The following is a 24,023-nucleotide window of genomic DNA, read 5'->3' as shown; positions in this document are numbered from 1 at the left end:
CCCCTGTTCTTTATTACACTCTCTCAAGAAGGAATTTCCTTCTTTCAAGACCAATTATTCTTACCACCACATCCTCATGTCCTTATTCATGATGTGGGAACTGGATTTACATGCTATCTTCCAGTTGGGGTGACCTGTTAGTATGAGTGAAGCCAGGTGGTACAGAATCACAGTACGTGGCAAACAAGACAAGGATGAGCCATGGTCAGCCACAGTGACTCACAATTGATAGGTACTTTCTAAGCTGAGACAGAAACCAGAATACTGCAACCAGGCAGAAATGTCCACCCAGAACAAAGAGGAAGTGGTACAAGCAAACATGAAGCACAGCCCTGCTGGGTCAGATCAAAGGCGTAGCTACCTCCAGTGGCCAAGAATGGACATATAGAAAAGAGATCCCAAATAATCTCAGGATACACAGGTTCAGCACTTGAAATGCTTTTTCCCAGATAAATCATGATTGACCAACCCCCCTCCTGCTTGAATGGCGGCTTTCCCACAACACCTGTCTCTCTCTGTCAATTTTCTTTCTGAAAGAAAACAATAATGCAGCAATAAACCAACTTGCAGCCCACAGGATGGGAAATTACCTTTCCAGAAGAAATCTTCACTGTATGGTTTCTGCAGCTTAGTTCCCTGTTTTTTCATAAGCGTAGGAGTAAGAAGGAAAGGGACGGTGAGCCTGGCATTGGTGCCATTAAAGGATCCCTCACCAAGTGGCAGCTTTCTGCTGCGCAAAGGCGGAAATAACTGAGGCACAGTTATTTATTACAGGACTTTGCTCCCAGTTCAGCATATATGTCATTTGCAAGTCAGGTGTTCCAGTAAGCAGCAAGGCTAATTCTTGCCTGGCTGAACCTTAAACTTCAGTCTCTCCTCCTCTGTGCCTGAATCCTTTCAGAATACCTGGAACGCACTCCCAGTAGGAAACCCTTTAACATCTGGTCTTGTGCTGCTCAAACACCACTGACTTCCCTGAGGTTCTCTTTGAGTGACCCTGTTAGATAAGTGAAAACTGGGCCTGTGTCTCTCGTCTCTCCCTTTGGTGTTGTGCAGCTCTTTCTGCAAGGTCAGAAAATGCACATCAGTCTGTGTTGGACTTGGACTTGGACTGTGGTGGACTGTGTTTCACAGTACCTAGAGCTCAAGACAAAACGAACTTGGGGCAGTAAACTGAAATACCGATGGTTACACACACACCTAAAGGGACTGGGATTTGTAGTCTGTTTAAAACATCCTGGTTTTGTTATCACTATCTCCTAACAAACACTCTGTCCCTGTGTTCCAGCACCTAGGTGCAAGTTAACTCCCTGGAAATTAACTCCACTTCTCTTTCCACATGAGGACGGGATGGCTAGGAGTTTCCCACTTTCTGGTTGCTCCAAATGCACTCTCAGCAATCCCATGCTCTTCTTGCATATGCTTTTAAATTCCAGCACAAGATGTGATGTCTGGGAAAGAAACAGAAAGGTAGTATACCTGGAGTGAGGCAGGTACAGGGTTTCTCCAGCTAGAGCAAGTATCCAGAAGTCAGGCACATTTCATCCTTGAACTGCAAGCCCAAGCAGTGGGGATGAGTTTTTTTCTAGACCCCCTAACCTAACTGCATTACCTTCCTTCGGGACATTGTACACAGTGGGTGGTTTGCCTCGCTATGCATTACTCTGTATGACTCTTATTAAATATGCAAATGCAAATGTGCAACAATTGTGAACATGTCCTGGTATACCTACTGCCTGAATTCTTACTTTCTTGTTTCCTAGGTTCAGTTTGGCTGCAATGTGTGATGGGAAAGATAACAAAAAGACTCTGTGCCTGAGATCCCTGGGGTTCCATAGCAAAATCGGAGGTAAGCATTCAAGCGCAGGAGTAAGTATGTGGGAGTAAATTATGCTTATCCATGTTACATCTTTGTGTTTTAACGTTAGCCTCTTTACCTGAGTGTTTTGTTTATGTTTTACAGCAGAAATAGAGCATAGGCCCTTCAGGGCTCAGAGGCTTTTAGACAGTAAGGAAACCACAAAGCAGAGGGCATTTTTTAAGTTTCTAACTCTGAGAGTCATTCTCACTCAGGGATTTTGCCTCAAGCTAGTTCTTTAACAGACTTTTATTTCTGATACAACAGTTTTTAGAAGTCTACAAGCTGTATGTGATTAACAACATCTTCTCAAGAAGTACTGATTTTTTTAGATGAAGGTCAAAAATCAGCAAATAAATCAAAGTACATACCTTTATACTGCCAAGGTGGATGTCTAAAACAAAAGCTTTTTGTGCAATTAGACTGCAGGAAAAGGTGCCATACATGTTTCTTCAGCAAATGAAACATACCTGCTGAAATTCGAAATGCAGCGTGGTTTTGGGCAGAGAATCACATTCTAGAACAGTACATTTTTAACATTTGTGACTGAAAGACAGTAGCAGTGCTATTACAGAGAGTACTACAGTATTTCTGTACTGGCATGAAATGTAAACAGTATGAGATGGAAACACAGGGAACTCAAAGTGGTCTGAAGTAAAGCATAACTCATCATATGGCTGAAATACATATCGGAAGGGAGGTGGATCTCCACAGTTAAGTCTAGACATAGAAGAGGCAGAAAACATAAGCTAAAGGAGCAGAGACTTGATATACCAAGCAGAAGCAGCCTTGTTTTTTTGTAGTACACATGTACCTAGTGAGAGATGAGCAGGCAGCTTGCTACTGGCTTCTTCAACAAAAGTGCCTGTGACTGAATAGGGGGGAGCTCAGGTCAGGGTCACTGAGCTGTGTGAATATGGAAAGATAACAGGAGTTTGCCAGGAGTGAGCAACTCTGTTTACTGCTGAAGACAGTTTGGTAAGGGACTCTGCAAGGCATAGACACTTTTATAGTTGTAACTAGGGGTAACAGAGGCACTGGAGTAATTTGCAGTACATTTTATGCACATGAATAATGCACTGAGAAATGTGACAAATTAAAATTGGATAATCCCAGGTGAAATTAATCCTACTGTTGTGCAGAGCAATAGGTCTACTTGGATAGACATGTGTTAACAGAACTGCCTCTTCCTGACAGCTTCCTAATTAAGAGATTGATGTCAGGATCAAAGGGCTTAATTTGCACATAGCACTCCCTCTCACATTTCCTCTCTAGCTAAATCAAAGTGGCCTTGTCATTTCTGTATCACCGAGCCCTAGATGCCAAGCATCATTTTATGTTAAACTAGTTATTTTGATGAGGTTTCTGATGGGAGGTGGATTGGATATAACCATCTCCAATGTAAACAGTTCATTCGGAAGCCTTCCTGTCTACAGTAACCGCCTCCCTCTAAGCAGATTTGTAGCTTTAAGTCACTGATGTCTGTTAACTCTGAAAGGCATACTGCAGGGACAAAGCAAGCTAAATAAGAAGTACATACCAGAAAATGATTTTTCAAGTGCATCCCTTGATTGTCTTGAGCAGTCTGTCCCTCAGGGAAAGGCTTATTTCATTCCAGCCAGTTCATGATGGTGTACAGAGAGGCAGACTGTTGGGGCTCTGGGATCTGTGTCATTACACACCTCCACACACGCCAAGTGGGTGCTGCGTACTCTGCTTGCTAGAAGGCAGGTCATTCTCCCCCACTGTGCAATCCCATTATGGTCTGAGTGCCACTCCATCCTTCCTCTTGGGATGCAGCCAAGAGGGTATTACAAGAGTACATTACAGGCCAGCAAGTGCCACATTCTGGCTCATGAGGGACAAAGACATGTGCACACACGCTTGCATGCTATTGCACACAGATGTTACCTGCAGAATGGCTGTCAGAACCGACGTCTGACTACTTGCCACTGCTGAGATGAGGGTGCTTAAGACACAGTCGCACCCTGTCCAGCATGGTGCGTGTAGGATGTCACAACAGTAGGTTTGGGGTTAGGTGGTTTCCTTTCAGAGACATGGGGAATTCATTACTTTTAGGGAGAAAAGCCTATGCCTCTTTTCACTTTCAGCAAATGCAGAAATTCTTTATTTTCTCATCTCAGCCTAATTACAGATGGAGTTTGAGACAATGGCTTGACATCACTGCAGAACATGGCATATTCATAAATAATTAATTAATAATTAATTTCCAAGGAGGGTTTCCATCATAATCTGATGCTGCTTTATAACCTAGTAGGCTTCCATGTTTCATAGGCACCTTGGTACTCATTCAATCTCTTTTTTGTTTGTTTCTATTTATGTTTCCCCTTGATCCTTATTTTCTATGACATTATAGGTCATAGAAAATGGCAGGTACTTCTATGGCAGGTATTTATATAGACTGGAAAAAGAAGAACTTGAGAGCAGCCCTGCAGAGAAGGATTTGGGATTCCTGCTGAACGAGAAGATGGACATGAGCCAGCAGTGCATGCTTGCAGCCTGGAAAGCCAACTATGTGCCGGGCTGCATTAAGAAAGGGGGGGCCAGCAGGGAGAGGGAAGTGATTGTCCCCCTCTATTCTGCTCTTGTGAGACCCCACCTGGAACACTGCATGCAGGCCTGAGCCCCCAGCACAAGAAGGATGTGGAGTTCTTGGAACTGGTCCAGAAGAGGCCCACTAAGATGATCAGAGAGCTGGAGCACCTCTCCTATGAAGAAAGGTTGTGGGAACTGGGCTTGTTTAGTTTGGAGAAGAGAAGGCTCTGGGGAGACCTCATTGTGGCCTTCCAGTACTTGAAGGGAGCATATAAACAGGAGGGGGAATGCCTGCTTATATGTGTTGGTAGTGATAGTACAAGGGGGAATGGTTTTAAACTAAGACAGGGGAGATTTAGGTTAGATATTAGGAGAAAGTTTTTCCCTCAGAGGGTGGTGAGGCACTGGAAGAGGTTGCCCAGAGAGGATGCCCCATCACTGGAGACATTCAAGGCCAGGCTGGATACAGCTCTGGGCAGCCTGCTCTAGTGGTTGACAACCCTGAAAAAAAAAGGTTGAAAGTAGATGATCTTTAAGATCCTTTTTAACCCAGACTATTCTATGATTCCCTGACTACTCCCAACTTATTTCCTACTTTACTGCTTTGCAGAGACCTTTATTTACCGTGTTGTTATTAGTCAGATTAAAGTTGTCATTACTTCTTTCTATTTAGTCAGTTGTAAAGAGCCATTAAATTTGTTTAACAAGTCAGATAAGTGAAACAATGAGAGCCTTCTGTCTTATACTGGCATGTGCCTGCTCCTTCCAGAGAAGATCCCAGTGAAAGCACACAGTGTAAAAAGATCTAAAAGCTGTACATCACATAAAAGAAGGGAAAAAGGGACACAATACCATTAAGAACACAGTTCTTAGGAGTGCTAAGAGACCATGGAGTCTGTCTGCAAAAGAGCTGTGAAGAAAGAAACCTTTTGTTTTTATGTATGCTGCTTTTCAGAAAAAAAGAAAAAAAAAAAAAAGCCTTTTTGCTAAGAATATAGTAAGAATATAGGATTGTATCAAAGAATCATTTGACAGTGTTTCCACTACCAATTTCTTCTTCTAAATGAAACACAGAAGATTCTGACACTGTGAGTAATGACTCAAATAAGGGCATTTAGCTGTATTTAACATGGTAGAATGAACTTCATGTATTATAAGTGTGTTTGCTGCTGTGGTGTATGTGTTAATAAGGGCTTAACCTCTCTGCCATCCATCCTGAAGTGTCCATAGCATAGAAGAAATGATGACTCATTTTCACTTCAGACCAGAGTTCTCAGCTGGCTGAATTTTGATGTCCCTGAACAAGAGAGAAGCATGCAGGATTATAAAAATAATTGATGTTTATCAGAAGTATCCCAAATGACACTGCTTCAACAGATGTTGTTTTCTGTTTGTCACACGAGAGCCTGTACCCCCTGAGAAAATTAAGATGTTTTGTCACAGAACAAGAAGAGGCAGATGAGCATCACATGGATATATTAGGCTTTCTATTTTAAAATGACTCATCAATGACAGAAGATGGACCTCGTAATCCTCTACTGACATATTGTAGGTGTTCCAAATAATTGAATAATGCAGCCGCTCAGAGGATAAAGGCTCCTAAAACAATTCCTGAAACAGACATGGATCTTTCTACCTGTTTACTCCGGAAGTCAGCAATTAAAAGACGTCTTTAAGGCCAACTTTCAGTTGACTCTGGAGGCTAAATCTGGAGGCACCACCCACACATGAACTGGATTGAACTGCAGCTTCAGATAGGGCAGGCAGACCTAAATTCATGCAGACAGCCAGGCCTCAATATCCAGAGCCAGCCTCAGGTATCCTCTTTGGTCTGCAGTACCCTAACAGCAGCCAGTGCCCACCAGCGCATCCAGAGCCCACAGTGTGCCTGCTGCTGAACTCTGGTTTTGCTCTTCTGCCTTCTTGGATAGATTCAAATTAATTCTTGTTAACTGGATCTGCAGTGAGCAGATTGATTCTGCTATTTTTTAAATGGTAAGATCTTTGTTATTCAAGGCCACAGCTGAAACTTTTGATCTCCCATCTTTTATCAGTCTTGGAAGTGTTTTTACCAGACATTCCTTAGACCAGCTGAAGGTAAAAGTTGGGTAACGAGTTTAGTTCTGGACTGTGTGTTAACAGTCACCTAATATTTTCTGTGTTTCTGTCTCTTGCAAGTTCCCCAATGCCCATACAAGGAACCACCTTTATTAAAACAACAAGCATTTTACATTTCTGTACTCGTTTCCGCGTTGATACAAGGGCTCAGCATCGTCTTTTTTTCTCATAGCCTTCTTCAGTTGCCTCAGTACTTAACTAAAACTAGTTTATAGTACAAGAAACAAAAAAAAAAACAACAAAAAAATGCAAAAAAAAAAAAACAAAAAACAAAAACAAAGAAACTAGAAATAAGAAACTCTGAGCTAGCTTCACCGCCCCGCACCCAGCGATTACACGGGGCGGGAGCACCCCACCTCCCCCTCACACCGCCCGCACCGCCCTAAGATGGCACCCACCCTCCCGTCCAAGTCTCGCGAGAGCGGCCCCGCCGGGCCGCCCGGGGCAGGGGGCTGGCGCACGCGCAGTGCCGGCCGTTGGCCGTTCGGAGGGGAGGCGCCATCTTGGGCCGGGCTGAGCCGGGCGGCGGAGGCGCAGGTCGGTGAGCGGCGCCCCGGGGGCCGCGCCCCGCCGCCAGCCCCGAGGGCCGAGGCGGGAGCGAGCCCGCCATGGAGAGCGAGTACTACGGCGGGGAGCAGTCAGGTAGCGGCGCTGGGCTCCGGAAGGGCGGGCGGGCACGGCGGGGCCTCAGCGGCCGCGGGGAGCGCCCGGGCCCTGCGCTGCCCCGCGCCCTGTCCTGGGTCGGCGCCCGTCAGCGGCCAGGGCCGGGCCCCGCCGGGCTGGGACGGGGCTGGGCTGGGGCCGGGGCCGGGGCCGGCCTCCGGGGCGTTATCGGGCCCCCGAGGGCATGTGGAGCCGCTGCGGCCGTGCTGCGAGGGCTCTGCGGAGACCTCCCGTTCCGGGGCTCCGGGGGGCGTTTGGTTCTGCTCCCGGCCGTCCTGCCCGGGGGCTCTCCGCCGGTGCTCCTCGCTGCTGGGGGTTATCTGCCTTCCTGGTCACCCGTCGCGGCTGTCAGGGCGCTTCTTGGCGCTGGGAGACGTCACCGAGTTTTACTTTTTAAATAATTAATTTATTTGTTTCCATTCGGAGTAGATGACGGTGGAGCTACTCCGGTGCAAGATGAGAGAGATTCAGGATCTGATGTTGAAGATGAAGGAAATGAGCAGCATTCTGGATCTGAGAACGGAAGCGTAGGGCACCACTCTGAGGTACCATGGGAACTTTGTCTAGATAAGGATTGCTCTCTCATAAACTGATAGTCATTTTAAAGAAATATTGCTCTTTTAACTGAGACTTTTACATTTTTTGAGTTGTTCTTAAGTGTCCTGTCTGGCAAAACTTCCCGAAAGGGTTGTGTCACGTAATCTCCTGACCAAGAAGTAGGGTAGTATCTTTTTATTTCAGTCCTAAATTGTTATAATAGCATTCCCTGTTTTGTACTAAAAAAAAAAAAAAAAAAAAAAAAAAAAAAAAAAAAAAAAAAAAAAAAAAGTGTAATATTGCCGTACTTGATTGCAAAAAGATAATTTTTTGGGCTTGAAAAGGTAAGCAATGGATTTTGAGGAATTCAGAACTTTGCTTTAAATTCTGCAAGGTAAAATGCATGGTAAAACCATGCGTTACGGAGCATATGTTTCATTAGCAAAGAATGAATGCTTTTTTGTCTCTAGTCTTTCTTCTTGAATGTGAATGTTACTGCTGAAGACTATTTTATCCTGTATTTTTTACTTTGTCATTTGCAAAGGAATAGATTTCTTTGTGGAAAGCCAGGTTTCTAAGTGGCATTTGTCTTTCCTCTGAAGAGCTTTTTGCTTTGAGAATCCTACCCTATGAAAAGGGTGGTGGTGTTTGATCTGGGGTTGTCTTTGGAGGGGAGACGCTTAACTTGTGGTTTGATTAGTGTAGTTGGAAAGAGATTCTGATAAAAATGAAGGTTCTGTGTCTATGACAATTATGGGGTTAACGGTAATTTTAAGGAATTTTTTGTCTTGAGATAGAATTACATCAGGTCTTTGTAGGGCCTTCTAGGAAGGACTAATTTTAGCTTTGACATCCTGTCTTCTGTCAGCAAAGTTCTGTTATGGAAAGCTTTGTGATGCTCTTCAAAGTTGAAATCAGAGATGTTATACTCTGTTCTGCCAATTCTGTTTCATGTTGTATAAAGATCAGGATTGACTCTGAATGGGTTTTCAGTGGTTATCCACTTTAAAACTCGCTTAAAATGCAACCTAACAGAATTATAAAGGTTGAAAAATAACTCCAAGATCATGTGGTCTAACCATCCCCTACCTCACCTCTGTTGCAGTATAACTAACAATCCTTTTTCTTTTTTCTTTACTGAATTCGTAGTATCATCAGAGTTAGAAAGTAAATGAATATGTTTTTAAAGAGTATAAAAGGGAAGTTCTTTGCACTTACTTGAATTTGAGTGTAAAGCAGATTTGGATTTTTTTAAAGCTGTTGATACTTCTTTACAGTGGAAGAAATTGAGTTGTCAGGCAGCATTTGCTGTTGTGATAATCAGGATTTCAGTGGGGGAAAATGTATGGTTTTGTGTGTGACAGAAATAACTGTCTTTGGTAAGGATTAAGTGCTTCTGTTTTAGTGGAAGGAAATTCTGATGAGAGCATGGAGAGTCATGTTGCTGCTACAGTTATGTTAAGCTTTTTCTTTGGTGTTTGAAGACTTGGTCGGTTGTTCTTACTCTTCTGTACTCCTGTGATTTTTAAATTTTGCTTACTGTGATCAAGTAATTGGAAATCTGGCCTAAAGAACAGTCAACTATTATTTACATCTTTGGCATGACTTTTTCTGATTTAAATAATCAAAAATACTAGGACCCGTTATCCTTGCTTACGGACCCTCTTCATGTACCTCCACTATTGTAAGGGCTTTGTTCTGTGTTGGCTGTTGAATCTTCCTCTGTAGGTAAAACAATACAGAAAGTACATTTAAAAAACACACACATAAAAAGGATTTTTAAGATTTTAACCACATCGAATCAAGTACTAAGGCCTTTGAAGGTTCACGTTCACTATAAGACACAAAGTTTTAAGTATTTTCTTTTGTTACGAACTTTTATATTCCTAGTAAATTGATGTTTTCTGTACATCAAAGTGCAACTCAACTGATAACGTGGAGCTGCTGTCTGTAAAAGGAGAGTAGCTTTCAGTAACTTACTTATCTTAAATTTTCTTATCCTCTTATTTCCTTCATCTTTAGGAATATGTGGGAGGAATGACACTCAAAGGTAATAATACCTTTGAGACAGCCCAATCAGTTAAGTCTATTTAATTACTATTTCGTCTCTAATTTAGAACTCAAATTTAAAGAACTGAAGTTTTAAACTTTCCAACTTTTTTTTCAGGTTCTTAACTTTAAAGAAAAGGGGAATCCTGAGGAATTACTTATGTAGGTCTCAGGTATGTGGGTTTTTCTTTTCCACAATTCTTTTCTGGCTTTCCTTCCCCCAGTCCCACTTTATCTATAAATGTTCTCCTTGATGTCCTTACTGATTCTGTTTCAGACAAATAGAATTAGATAACACATAGTTTTAGTACAGTAATGAATATTAAATCACATTTACAGTGTTTGTACAAGTCAGGCTCATACGGAAATCTTTAATGGCTTAGATCTTACACTCTAACCAAGTTGCTGCTGTCTTCTTCATTAAGTTATGGTTTGACTGTGACTGCTAAGAAATGCACAAATATCTTACATTTCTGAAAACAGAAGCTTCCTGATCTGCCCGTGAAGGTCATGTATACCTTAGTTTAACAAATGTCATTCATAAGATTGTAGTGGATGGGTCAATTCTATTGAACTTATTAAACTACCATAATAGTACATCTTAAAAGTGGCTGCATGTTGATCCCATAAACTACTTGCTGACTGAAGCTTTATATGGAAGGATAACACTGTAAATTTGATTTTTATGTATTCCTTACTTTATACTGTACTAAAGCCTCATGTTACAGAATTCTTTCAGTTAAAAAAATTAAGGACATCTCAATTAAGAAGTTTATAGATAAAGAGGAGGAAGAAAAGAAAGCAAAGGAATTACAGAAAAATGTGGTAGCAATTACCTGAGACCTACTTGTTTTTGAGGATGTCTAAACTTTTAATTAAATAATTGGAAAAATAAAAATAGAATATTCCAAGATAACATAATTGATTTCTTTGAACACACCTTTTTAGAGACAAATCATTTTAAAAGAAAAGGGGGGAGGGGTGGTAGGGGAGAGATGCAGGTGGACTGTCCTGCAGAGTTTAGTCATCTCATTGTGAAGTTGCACTTACTTCCTACATGAAATACATTCCAAAACATTCACAGATGCGTTAATTTATTCAGAAGACCTTGCACCAACAAATGGCTGTGGACAGGGCCTGTTTGTTCTGCCTAGGTTCTGAGTGAGTCAGGTGTGTCTCCCCTCCGCTTTAGAAGCTGCTCAGTTGCGTTGATGTAGTGCTGAGTCTGAGGTAGCACGTGTCGTCCCACTGCAGGGCTGGCTGTCTTGGCTTGTCCAGCTATGTGCTTTTGGGTTAGCTTGAGTTGTGCTTTACAGGTTCAGGACTGGAGTAGATGATACCTGTCTGTCCAACCCGTGCCGGGACACCTGTTACCTGTGTTTTCCTGAGTTCTCTCTTAAGTGGTTCTGTAGGTGATGGTATCGCAGTGGAGTTGAGAAGCTGTAATTACCATCATGATCCTGTGGTGCAAAGCACCGTATGATCATGGTGTGAGCTAATTAGGATGTGTGGATGCTTCCCCTCCCCAAATAGCTTCCCTCTGAAGAGTGACTGTCAGTTTGCATAACAGATTTGAGGTTCAGTATGTTGTAAAATGCTTTAGTAATACTGCTATATAATTGGAATGATTTCTTACCAAGTATTTTGCATAGGAGCTTCTTTGTAGTTTAGCAATGTATCCTGAATAGGAGCATGCGTAACCTGCAGCTATGCTTTCAACCTTAAAAATGTTGAGTGGCTAAGAATTGTTATAAATTCAAGTTGGTTCTTTAATTCTGTTTACTTTTTTGCTGAAGACTTTCTAGTCTGGTAGATAGTAAACCTAATAGTTTAAACAGAAATATTTCTGTTGATTTCTTTGGTTTTGTTTAGCAAAATCCTTTATTGCTGCTGACATAGTTATAAGTACCTACTCAGTATCAGCCATCTGAAATCAGGAAAAAACAAATAAAACCACCAAACATTAAATGGCACAGAAATAAGGAGTGAAGAACGTGTATTTTAATAAGTGTCAACTTAAGTGTAGACCTCTGCATTTCTTCTCCTCTCAGTGATCCAATCTGTAACATAGTTGTAAAATCTGGATTTCCTCTTCCCTTTGCAGCTGTAGCTTTTTTTTCTTCATTAATACTGTGAGAGAAAATACATCATCTTGATGAAGAGCACAAAATAAAATCCTGTGAGAAACAGGGAGCAGTTTGGGTGTGTGGTGTTCCTCAGTTCTGCACCCTCAATTCTGTAACTTCTTCCTATTTAATTCTTTAAAATTCCAGTTTCAGATTTCTAACTGAACTGTATCTCCGCTCTGTAAGGAGAAATGAGAAATACCGAATGGTGCCACCAGCGTGGTTCAAAAGGCTGACACCACTGTAGGGTCACATACAAGCAGGAGACAGAAGAGTACTCGAGTTATCACAGCTGCAGTTCTATAGCTAGTGTTAGGTAACTTGGAAGCAGTGAGGTGGTATTTGAAGTGTGTTTTAAAATTCTGTAGTCCTGATTTTGTTCCAGTGTGTAACTTTCTGTTAGTAATGTTGCAGTTGTTCAGAAGTTGTCACTTTATCAAGTACTAGCTAAGAGAATAAATGCATAAGATCCAGAATCTTAAAAAGTGATGTTATTTATCAGTTAATATAATTGTGGAAGGAGTAATTCCTAAAAGCTATTATTTGTTTTATTTTAAAAGTCCTTTTTATTCATATGTCATAAAGATAAATAATATTGCTTGTCATACCTGTAGGATAGATACACCTGTGTTGTTGTGCGTGGGTGTGGAATGACCATACAAAATAAAAAGAGGAAGTCTGTCCTATCAAGGAGAAGAGACTGCTAACAAGAGACTTGGAAGCTCTAGGACATGTAGGTCTTAAAGCATCTCCTAGGACAATAAATACTCAGTTTGCAGAGGTGCTAGTGAAAGGAGTCCGCAGCTGAGAAGAGAGAATCATCCCTGAAAAAAGCTTCTCTGAGTAGTATTTAGGAAAGAGGCTCTCATCAGTGTTCTTTTCAGCTGAAAACGGGATTATTGTGACAGTGACTGCTGTAGACATGCTGAATTAAGGCACGGGAGTTCAAGAGAGTCCAATTTTGTTTTCTTAGGCAAATGCATTTTTTTCCAAGTGGAACTTAGATCTTCTAGGAAAGATAAAACTGCATTCTGTCATCAGTAAGGATAGAGACAGGTGGCTTGCTGAAGTTTTCCATAAATGGAATGTTTGGCTCTGTTGTTACTGTGTAGAAGACATAAAGGATTGCGTTTCAGTAGTTTTCAGAAGGTTGGTGTGTTTATACACACAAGTTATCTCAGGTATCCGTGTAGGCATGGGAGCTGTGAGCTTAAGGGAGAGAACTGTTGAACCTGTTCTTAGGTTTTTACCCACCGAAACCCAAAGCTTCTTAATAATGCTCTTAAGGCTCTAATTAAAACTTTATTCCTGTTTTTTATAGGCCTTTTGGTCTTGGCATATTGTTAAGTAAGGAGAGGGTGCAAGCTCTCTTGAGCTTTACTCTGAAAGTAACACATGCAGTTTCAGTAAAATGTACTTCGTACAAAAATGTCTATTTGAGATCTTCAGAAATGACCAGTGTGGGAGTCTGTTTACTTGCCTTATTTTGTAGGATTTGGACTAAACCATTTTGAAGGCCTCACTTCTTAAAATGAAGTAATTAAGTATTTACACTCGAAGGACTGGACCCTTCTTGGGCCTCTTCACTTGAGATGTTTTTTTTTTTTTGGATTCTGTTTCTAAAATAGGATTGAGTAGCAGGATGGATGGTGTTCTGTTGATCTCTTAATATTTTTCTTGATCTGTAGTATACGATAGTGAGTCCTTTGACTCAAATCATCTAATTTCTGTATATATTTTATATATGTAAAATAAAGTATTTCAGTCTGCAGTACCCTTGGCAATCACATGGGAGGAAGGACAAGCAAAAACACAAAACACTTCTTGTTTTCTTTTTTTAAATCTTTTTTATATAGATTTTTGCTTGCTTGCCTAAAATTACTTTTCTTTTTTCAGAATGAACACAGTGATGGAGAAGAGGATGGGCAAACAGGAGAGCCTCATATGACAGACTCTGAAAATGAAGATGTACCGAGGCAAAAAGACAGTGACTCAGATAACGAGGAGCCTCCAAATCACAATGCAAGTGATTCAGACAATGAAGCAGATCATGGAGGGAAAGACAGTGACTCTGATGCTGAGGACCGTCCAAATCAGCATTTAAGTGACTCTGAAAATGAAGATGCCTTAAATCATCAAGCTAGTGACTCTGAAAATGGAGAACCTCACAGGGATCACAGTAGTGACTTTGAAAATGAGGAAACACAGAAGCAGCCGGCCAGTGACTCGGAGAGCGAGGAGGTCCGCAAGCAGCCGGTCAGTGACTCGGAGAGCGAGTCTGCTCCCAGGCACAAACAAGAAATAGAGTCTGATGACAGTGATGGGGAGGACAGGAAGGAGGAGGTGCAGAATGATTCTCATCATTCAGATAACAAACGTGCGAGGGAAGGATTTCAGGGCTCTGACAGTGAAGAGGAAGGTCCTAAGAGACGAAAAATCTCAGACAGCGATGAAGATGAGAAAGAGGAGAAGACTGTGAAGAGGAAAACAGCCATCCTTTCTGACAGTGAGGATGACACTGAGAAAGCACGTAAGCAACTTTAGTATGAAAATAAAAATGTGACATGACAAGTAGTAGCGTTATTGTTAATTCCTTATTTTTATGTGAAGAAAGCATCTAAGATAAATGTGAAACCACAAAGTGGTTTTCCTTTTAAAGTACAACTGCTTGTGGAGAAGGTATTGTTCTCACTGCATTTCTGTGTGAATATGTATATAATGTTTTGGAGTAATAGGTAGGTTTAACACAAGTAAAAGTATATATATATTCTGCAGTAACATTGCTTTATGCTGGCACATGTTTTCATGTTGAGTATTTCCATTGTACTTCTTTACTTTGCTGTTTTTTCTCTATATTTTCTAAGATACACTAGGGGTGAGAGTAAGTTCTGAAATGACAAGTTTGTATGGATGGTGTACTGTATGTAGTTAGTTACCAACTGAATAAAAAAGATTTTAGAATGGACATAATTTTTTTAAAATGGCAATTATGTTTGGGCAGGCAGTAATGCTTCTTTCTGTTGGCAGCTGCAAAAAAAGTACGAATCCTTTCTGATGTTGAAGAATCAGATAGCGATGCTGCCTCAGAGAAGTCTGATAAAAGGAAGAAAAATATGGTATCAGATAGTGAAGAAGAGGAAGAAAGAAAAGAGAATGCTGGGAAGAAAACAGAAGAGAAAGATCTGTTTGGCAGTGACAGTGAATCTGGAAACGAACAAGAGTAAGTGCTTCTGGGAATATGAATTCCTTCAGGGCTGCAGGTAGTGATGCTGGTCACTGATGGGGAAATGGAGGAAAACCAACCAGAGAATGAATGTCTGCTTTTATTGGTAGCGTGAAGAGGAAGGGCAGTGTGGCAGAATGGAAGGTGGATCTCCACTCAGCCGTATTAGAAATTTCTCAGGAAATGCAGTTCTCACTACTGCAGTATAAATAGATAAGTGTTACTATTACCTTCACAGGAACCTGATTGCAGATATATTTGGAGAATCTGGTGATGAGGAAGAAGAGGAATTTACCGTAAGTGCTATTGGGGATGTTTCTTATTGGGTTGCCAGATGAAATCTTCATGGGAAGCTATTCCCGGAATGCCTGTTGGGGTTTGCATTTGTGTTCAAGGATGTACTGTTTTGGGATGAAGATTTTTATCTGCTGTACTCATTGAGTTAAATAACCTTCACAGTGCTACTACTGGGAGAGCCATTGTTGTGACAGTCATAGGTGAAATTAGGAATCCTTTGTTCCTCTTTCAGGTAAATCTGAAGGGGATTTAGAGGAAGCATTTAGAGTGTAAGAGTCAGGCACCTGCGTAGATGCTTTGTCTTAATTCCTACACTGACTTACACTGCCTTTACCATCAGGGCTTTAACCAGGAGGACTTGGAAGAAGAGAAGGGTGATGCAGAGATGAAGGAGACAGCAGATGAGTCGGACTCTGATGATAACATCAAACGAGGGAAGCAGTAAGTGGATATGTTACGTACTCCTTTGTTAATAGAAAATGCAATATTTGAGCAAAAAGGTTCATCCAGAACTTGGCTAGACTTCATGAAAGGCAAGGAAGGGGCTGTGTGTCTACAGAAAGCATGTTTTTATAGACCATGACTTTCTCTGCTTGTACAGTTCAGTCACTTGGCAATCCATAGCAGATTGCCTATGCTGCTGCTCCTGCTCCAGAGAAGTAGTAGTATTTTGTAGGTCATATCAAAACCTGAATGAAATGAACATCTAATGAAACAAACATCTAACCCTGCTCCTAGCATCAGGCCATGCGAAGGAGCGCTGGAGCCACAGTTTTGTTTCTCTGCTGCTGTAGGGGATAAGGTGTGCCAAGGCTTGACCCCAGCTTCTCTCCTCTTTCCTTCCTGTCTGATCCATTAGAGTTAGAGCAGTGTATTGCAGGTACAGGAAAGCTAAATATTTGCTTCAGTGACAACTTTAGCACATTTTCAACCCTGGATGTGTGCATCTCTTTAGGTGTTTTAATAAGGTCTTTTACAGACTTCTGAGGGCATCTCAGAGCTGCTGAAGCCCTTTTCTAGTTTCCCAGTTAGCATACTGAGGAGATCTAATTATCTTACGGGGGGCATTGAGACATAATGCTTGTAGAGTTCTTAGAGATTTGTGGAACGGTTGTTAAAGAAATACAAAATATTTTCTACAAAGGTGGTGAAATCAACCCTCTTCTGACCATCAGCAAACTTTCTTCTTGCGTTTCAGTATGGACTTCATGTCAGATTTTGACATGATGCTGCAGCGAAAGAAGAGTATGAGTGGCAAGCGTAGACGAAACCGTGATGGTGGAACTTTTATTAGTGATGCAGATGATGTGGTCAGTGCTATGATTGTGAAGATGAATGAAGCTGCAGAGGTGAGTTTTCTAGGTTCCAAAAACACCAATTTTCCCTGTGCAGTCAGTAAAATAGAGGTATCTGTTACTTAGAAGTAGCAAGCTGTACGCTACTGAAAGCTTCCAGTATCTAAACAACTGTTTAATGTCATTTTGCTAGTCTGAATTACTGCTTCGTTTTAAAGATGATATTTAGTTAACTTGGTAAACTGATCAGCTGGGATCAACTGCCGTATAAAAAGGGATGAATACATGTTATGTAAAATGTATGTATATCAAATCCTGAGATAGGGACTACGGTTTGATTTCACCCTGCAATTAGTAGTATATACAGTACTTAATTGTTTGTTCCTGAGAAGAAACCTTTTCTGAAGGGCTTGAATGACAATAATGTGGTAGATGATTGTAGAACAATAGAGTTATACCTTGGCAGACTGCTTCTTTCAAGGAGTTGTGTTTTATTACCAGGGTCTTGCCTTTTGTTATTGCTGTACTATTGTTGAAGTAGCAGTCAATTTAACAGCATGGTGAAACTCATTAAAAGCAATTGGGGGGCAATTTTAGAAAGAGGAGTCTTTCTTAATGTGTTTGGGGAAGAAGGGCAGAGTAAGATAGTGGTCTGGGAGACAACTGTGGCTTTCTTGGTCGTCAACAAGATAGTGGTCAAATGTTTTAAAGCAATGAAGTTTGGAATACTGGAGAGAGGAAGAGCTGAGCTCCAGTGCTGTGGTATCTTCAGTTGTTTAGCATGTGCCTATAAAGCTATTCTGGAACAGAAGAGCATTAAAAGAATCTCCTCTCTCACAATTAAAAAAAACCATTGTGTAGAAAGAGCCTTCAGTGAGTTAAGCACCTGGAAAGGTACAAACACAGCAGGAGACAAATCTGTTGATTGTAGTGGGTCTCTCTGATATTTAATCCCACGTTTTGAATAGATAGTGAGATAATGGACTGAGGTGGTAATCACATCATTGTTTTGAAACGGAGACAGCTTTTGTTCTAGCACTTCATACACGTATGCGTGCTTTAATGTTAATTCTACCATGCATCCCTCTAAACCACCAGGTTTTATAGTTACGTTCTTAGGTGATGTGAATGCATGTATTTTCACTTGTTACTGTTTTGGTTAGTTATTTGTTGTAGTTTGGGTGAGATTTGCTATGAGCATTTCTAGGATAGCTACGCATAGCTAGCATACAGGACCCTGCAGAATTCCAGTTTATTGCAATAAACGTAAATTGTGAAGTAGAAACACAGGTCATTCTTTCCAGGAGAATGTTGATTAAGGTGGGGATTTTTTTTTTTTAAAGAGAAACTATTGTATAAAATGTATTTTGGAACTGTAGGAAGATAGAGCCAGGTTATAAAGTTAGTGTGGTCCTGCTAAAGGCGAATTCTCCAGTAACTTACTACTGACCTTTTTCCTGTAAATACTGCAGTGGATGGGAGTTGCTGATTTCTTCTTTTGATTGACTTGCAATTCTTCAACTCTCTACAGGAGGATCGACAGCTGAATACACAAAAGAAACCTGCACTAAAGAAATTAACTTTACTACCGACTGTAGTTATGCATCTTAAAAAGTGAGTCATTCTTCCAGATGATTATCATCTTTGGGAATATTGGGAACTTGGTAGATTTCATAGGGTGACGTTACAGTTGTATTGAGTATGCAGTGAAATGCTTTTCTTAGTATCAGGTAAATGCTGGAGCTAGGTGACCTCAAAAAAATGAAAAATGATCCCTAGTTTTACCTGTTAAATTAACAAACTCAGACATACTGTGGTGTTTCAAGAACCATCACATCTTAAGATCTAGGTGTATTCCTGTATGACTTCATGGTTTATCTATACATTAAACTTTCTAGGCAGGACCTCAAAGAAACTTTCATCGATAGTGGTGTAATGTCTGCCATCAAAGAATGGCTTTCTCCTCTTCCAGACCGAAGTCTGCCAGCACTGAAGATAAGAGAGGAGCTTCTGAAAATCCTGCAAGAGGTTTGAAACTGATTTCTAACTGTATTTGATTGGTAGCTTCAGGTTTTTATGGTCATGCTTTACAGAAATGTGTGTTGATAACTGATGATGATGTTACTGATGATCCATGCAGTGTGAAATGTAGGGGGAAGCAAACAGCAAGTTAAATAAGTTTGGTTTAAATTTCACATCGCTTTTAATGAGTATTCCGTATGTTGTAGATATGCCGTCTATCTGAGCAAAATTTGGCTAGGGAATTTCAGACACATAATCGTTACAAAATTTTTGCTTATGTTCACAATAAAGCAAATAGCTCTGCTGACAGTCAGCCAGGAGATGTTTGTCTCATGGGAGCCATACGCGTGAAGTTCCCTATCCTCTATCAGGGAGGTACATGCTATGGCTTTTGTAGATTCTTGATGAATCTAAATGTCTTAGTGACTTATCTTCCCTTGTTCTTTGTGGCTCATGTTGTGATTGTTCACTTTAAGTAGCCTTTGCTACATGTGTAAAATTAGTGTGGCATAGTCTTGATAGCAGAACAGAAGTTAAATTTCTCTTGCAGCAGGACTGCTTGACTCTATTCACTGAAGCTTTAGAAATTTGTTGTTGCATAAGAATTTGCACAAATTCTGACTGATTTAGGTTATAATTGAATATGTGGCTTTTGCCATGTAAACTTTTATCCTTGTAAAATGAATGCTTAGAAGGCAGTAATTCTGTTTTGGGGTAACATAAACACATGAGCATTTGGAGTAAATACTTCAGGAAACTTAGCTCAATTTGTGTATAAAAAATAAGAATGTTCAAGTAAATTTATGTCTGGGTGTTTGATACTTGAACCTTTAACTTATTCCTAGTGGAAAAGTGCCAAAACACTTTTTTCCAAGATTACTGTGAAGGTAGGTTTTAGTTTTTGCAAAGTTCACACCATTACTGTTCAGACATCATTTCTTGTTTTTTTTTTTCCCAAACTTCCTTATAGCTGCCCAGCGTGAGCCAAGAGACCCTGAAGCACAGTGGCATTGGACGAGCTGTGATGTACCTTTACAAACACCCCAAAGAATCGAGACCTAACAAAGATATGGCAGGGAAGCTAATCAGTATGTAAACCTTTTGTCTTCCTTCATTTAGATTTCACTGGTAATTTAATTTCTGCATCAGTCTTTCTGTTGCGTGTTGTTATTGTCTGTACTAGAACTAACTCTGCAGTGTAGGAATCTCATTAATCTGTGATAGCTTTGTTTGCAGAGCTCGTATTGAACACTGTTGCATTAATGTCTGCATGCAGTTTTTCCTGTTCTGCTGTAAAACTAGATAATCAGCTTTTATGTTGCCCAAATTCTCTCTTGGCTAGTTGTCCAGACCTCATCTACCTGTTAGCAAAGGAGGAAGGTGCTCCATTTATTCCATGGAGGAGAGGTGTTAAATGACCATCTAAAAATTTACTTCTTAAACAGCTGTAGTCATGTGTAGTATATTCCATCCTGAATGACTGCAAACTAATTCCAAAATTGATCTGTTCTTCAGGAAGTATTTTTCATATTTCTAAAATAACACTGTGGCATGCGGGAGTTTCTGGCACTTAAATATTTCTAGAGCTAAGAGAGATTCCAAAAAAGCAAGCAATAGCAAGAGACTTGATGGATGAAAGCAGTTTGTTACTGTCCACAAGGTTGGATTTCCCTGAAATATTAAGAGTTCAAAAATCATCTGTGTGGTTGAAGGGAAGTAGAAGTGAACATTGAAAGCTGTGTTTAGTTATCAGAATGGTTTAGACAGAAATTTGATGTGCTTATTAACCTATTTATTTACTAGATGAATGGTCTCGACCCATCTTTGGCCTTACCTCAAACTACAAAGGCATGACAAGAGAAGAGAGGGAACAGAGAGATTTGGAACAGATGCCTCAGCGAAGAAGATTGAGTAGGTAAGAATACCAGAGAGAAACGAAATTTTCTTTCTAAGTCTCCAACAAGAAAAGTTCTGTATAAGTAACAAGGGAAATAAAAGAACAATGATTTCTGATCTTTCTTCTCTTACCACAGTTGTCTTTTTGTTGCTCTCTTTCTTCGCGTGTGGATGCCTGTAAAATCTTATTTTTCTTGCAGCTCTGGTGGTCAGACTCCCCGCAGGGATCTGGAGAAAGTATTAACAGGAGAGGAAAAGTAGGTTGCAATTTTTATTCTTTTGACTAGAAAAAAGTATTTTAACAGTGCTAAAAATGTGCAGTTTGAGTTTTTTTTAAAGTCAGTGGTTAAGCTCGTTTTTCCAGAGGTAGAATACTATCTGTAGTGCTCTTCCTATGTGAGATTTCTGTGTCTAAAAACAACATTTCTCTTTTGCAGGGCTCTTAGACCTGGAGACCCTGGTTTCTGTGCCCGTGCGAGGGTGCCAATGCCTTCCAACAAGGACTATGTGGTTAGGCCAAAGTGGAATGTGGAGATGGAGTCCTCTAGGGTAAGTGCTGCAGTGCAGGGCATAGCGTAGTCTCTTTCAGTGACTCTGTACCTCCAGCTGTCTGGGAATCTGTCGCCTTATTGCTGTGGTTACTGTACAGTACAGCAGTTCCTTGTATGTGCCTCTTCTAATTTGAGTAGACAACAAGCTCTGCTATCCAATGGGCTGTGTTAAGCCCATCAAATTCTTCCACTCAGGTATCATTGCTTCTCTTACCAGAAAGAGATTTTCATCCTATCTGTTCTAGAGCTTTTCTCTAGGGGTAAGAATCTGATTATAGGCCTCTTAATTTTAGAACATCTTAAAATAAAGCAGCAGTTTAATTAGTATGTCACCAATATTTTATCTTTCTTCCATTTTTTTTGTATCGTGTTCTTTTTTAGGATGATTTTCCAGTTTGTGAAAACTTCAAAGTTTTAGCAGGCTTCAGTAGAGGCCTTGGCTGTGTTCTATTTGTTTTTTCTATCTACCTTGTATGGTTTTAATCTAAAGGTTGGAGTACGTGGTAGAACACATGTAAATGGAAGAAGTAATAATTATTGTGATTTTTTCTGCTGTTATTTTTACTTCTTTGCATTAATTGAGATATTATTTCTAGCCCGGGACTATTAAGAGAGGTATTAGTCGCTTGGAAAAACACAAGAGACGGTTTGCTGAACAGAAACGACTCAGCAAAGTTCATCGGGCCATCAAGTTCAGCATTGAAGGCAACAGGATGCCCCTGTAGCCATGACACTGCCTTCCCCGAGTTTGAGAGGTATCCCTCAAGGGAGGTGTGAACAGTGCTTGTGCTTCAGCTGTTGGTAGTTTGCACATACGGGAAAGGAGTGTGTACACCCTAACTTCAACTTGGAAAACTCTCCTTGTATTCTCTGAAGTCTGTACCGAGACCTAAATGGTAACTTGTGCAGGAAACAGGACGTTGTAGCACGTAACGTCTGCTATGATGCCTGCCTCTGTGGCTTCAGGGTGTCCGAATGAGAAGTATTAAGTGAAAATACCTGTGCTCAGAAATAGATTTGCACCTGTAGCTTTGGGTGCTCAACACCAAGATGAGCGAGACTGAGCATTGTGAAACCTGTTCTCGTTTAGGTTCTCAAGGTTTGCCTGACCTGACACAGGAGGTCTTAGCTCTTAATGTCAGACTTCGTAGCACTGTGTACTAACACCTGTGCCTGTTTTACTGGTACTAAACAAGGTAGTTCTTATGCCTACTTATCCAAGGTCACTGACTGATGGGAGAGTTAGGGGGTGGTTGACAGCAGGAGGAGAACAGGGCAGAATTCCCTGCTGTGAATGAGATCAGTCATTGACGTACATCAACATGAGAACTGTTTGGGCAATATCTTGTCTCATTTCAGTTCTTTTCAGTGAGCAGAGGTGTCACAAACAGTGACAGAAGGGTAGCTTCATATTTATTTCTGTAAAAAAAAAAAATCTTTTGAAAATCAGTGAAATCCTAGATACAACTTCAGTGGATAGTTTTATGAATAAAGTATTAAATGAGGGTGAGGAACCCCACCTCAGCTACCTCAGAGATGGGAACGAGAGGTTCAGCTCTTCATAGATGGTTTTGTCAGGTACTAAGTAGCATATTCTGGATATCTGGATATTTTTTCCCGGACTTAAAAGGTATGAAGTTGCTATTGTTTCTGTTGTCTAGTTAAGGAAAATTGCTTTTGAGAAAGTTAAAGGGATCATGAGGTCGCTCTCCAGTGGCGTTTCTCTACAGAATTACTGTATTTGTGTTAAAAAAACAAAACAAAACAAAAACCTGCTGTGTCATCTCAGTTTCTCAGCTGCAGTTAAAATACGGAGATGAAATGCAGCAACTTTCTGACAATGTGTATGGTCAGCCTTTCTCAGGCATTTCTTTTGCTTCCAACCTTACTTCCTTCTTTTCCAATAATCTCTTGCTTTTTAAGTACTAATCAGTGACTTCTAAAATAAATTGCAGTTTGGAATTGATATGTCAACTCAACCCACTTCAGTTACTGTGTAGCCATATCTAAAATCTTCCACCCACGGGAAGCTTGTATGTGGTGAAGGATGTTTGTTGTTAAACTCCAGCTGATACAGATATGAAACTATTCCAAACTGTATATTCACCCAGTGTGTGAACAACTAACGTGGTTATTAATCCTCACAATGGGAAAGCTTTCCTCTGTGGTGTGTGTGTGTGACCACTTCTGTATATGTGATGCATACACTGGGGGGATTATTTATCTGCTGGGGTGGGGCTGAGGGGAAAATGTGTGCACCCCCTCCTCACACCTCCCAGCCCCCACACCACTGACTGCATCAGATCCTTCTTGCAGGTCGAACCTTGCATGCGTTGCTTTCTTGAACCTTTGGGACATCTGCTTTTTTTTTTTTTTTTTCAGTGGTAATTATTAGTTTTATTTTTTAAGTTCCAGGGGACCTCTAAGAAAGGGGTGAGTCGACTGGACAAACAGATGCGGAAATTCACAGATATCAGGAAAAAAAGCAGATCGGCCCATGCAGTGAAAATCAGCATTGAGGGCAATAAGATGCCATTGTGACCCTTCACAGAATACCCCATGATCTCTGCTGTAAGACAATACACCCATAGACTCTTGGGAGACCTTTAAATTTTTTAACAACTTTTTTTTTTTTTCAGTGAATCTTTAAATTGTTGGTTCAGGTTCTGGTATAAGATAATGTCCGAGGACTGTGAATTTGGGGACTTCTTTCTCCTGATTGTATTTAAACTTGCTCTATTGTGTCCTTTGTACAGACCACATATTTGTTGTATTGCAATACTTTAGACAATAAAACATCTGTTTTTTTGGGGGGACTGTCTATTAATTGCT

At 40.7% G+C, this 24,023-nt stretch overlaps 2 protein-coding genes and 1 long non-coding RNA gene across 6 annotated transcripts in view; 2 read left to right on the top strand and 1 right to left on the bottom strand.

Moving 5' to 3' along the window:
• The window catches only part of MYO7B (myosin VIIB), a 48,762-nt gene extending 48,032 nt beyond the window's left edge, over window positions 1-730 (bottom strand). The window contains exon 1 of the mRNA XM_068692538.1: window positions 591-730. The gene's annotated coding sequence lies outside the window, so the exon portion shown is untranslated. The remainder of the gene's footprint in view (window positions 1-590) is intronic.
• LOC137861317 (uncharacterized) overlaps window positions 1-6,646 on the top strand; it is a 37,568-nt gene extending 30,922 nt beyond the window's left edge. The window contains exons 6-7 of the long non-coding RNA XR_011099540.1: window positions 1,764-1,849; window positions 4,236-6,646. This is a non-coding gene — a long non-coding RNA (uncharacterized lncRNA). The remainder of the gene's footprint in view (window positions 1-1,763; window positions 1,850-4,235) is intronic.
• A 353-nt stretch (window positions 6,647-6,999) lies between these two features.
• Window positions 7,000-24,004, top strand: IWS1 (interacts with SUPT6H, CTD assembly factor 1). Of its 4 annotated transcripts, XM_068692550.1 has the most exons (15): window positions 7,000-7,174; window positions 7,625-7,740; window positions 13,804-14,437; window positions 14,935-15,127; window positions 15,369-15,426; window positions 15,768-15,868; window positions 16,626-16,776; window positions 18,254-18,336; window positions 18,621-18,750; window positions 19,715-19,832; window positions 20,548-20,659; window positions 20,841-20,897; window positions 21,078-21,189; window positions 21,788-21,946; window positions 23,601-23,826. In XM_068692550.1, the coding sequence occupies exons 1-14, from the start codon at window positions 7,141-7,143 to the stop codon at window positions 21,914-21,916; spliced, it is 2,028 nt and encodes a 675-aa protein (XP_068548651.1). In that variant the 5' UTR covers window positions 7,000-7,140; the 3' UTR covers window positions 21,917-21,946; window positions 23,601-23,826. The 4 variants fall into 4 exon arrangements, with proteins under 4 accessions (XP_068548651.1, XP_068548650.1, XP_068548652.1 ...); XM_068692549.1 differs by lacking the exon at window positions 21,788-21,946 and having other exon boundaries at window positions 23,601-24,004; XM_068692551.1 differs by lacking the exons at window positions 7,000-7,174; window positions 21,788-21,946 and adding an exon at window positions 9,900-9,954 and having other exon boundaries at window positions 7,654-7,740; window positions 23,601-24,004.
• The last annotated feature ends 19 nt before the right edge of the window (window positions 24,005-24,023 follow it).

The sequence above is a fragment of the Anas acuta genome, chromosome 9 (genome assembly GCF_963932015.1).
Source record: "Anas acuta chromosome 9, bAnaAcu1.1, whole genome shotgun sequence".
NCBI lineage: Eukaryota > Metazoa > Chordata > Aves > Anseriformes > Anatidae > Anas > Anas acuta.
Note: the sequence above shows the minus strand (reverse complement) of the source record. Positions and strands in the feature narration are given on the sequence as shown.

Coding starts and splice junctions, on each gene's coding strand:
- IWS1 (XM_068692549.1), top strand. CDS start 7,141: ATGGAGAGCGAGTACTACGGCGGGGAGCAGTCAG. Junction 7,741..13,803: donor GCGTAGGGCACCACTCTGAG/GTACCATGGGAA, acceptor TTCTTTTTTCAG/AATGAACACAGTGATGGAGA. Junction 15,427..15,767: donor AGGAAGAAGAGGAATTTACC/GTAAGTGCTATT, acceptor CTTTACCATCAG/GGCTTTAACCAGGAGGACTT.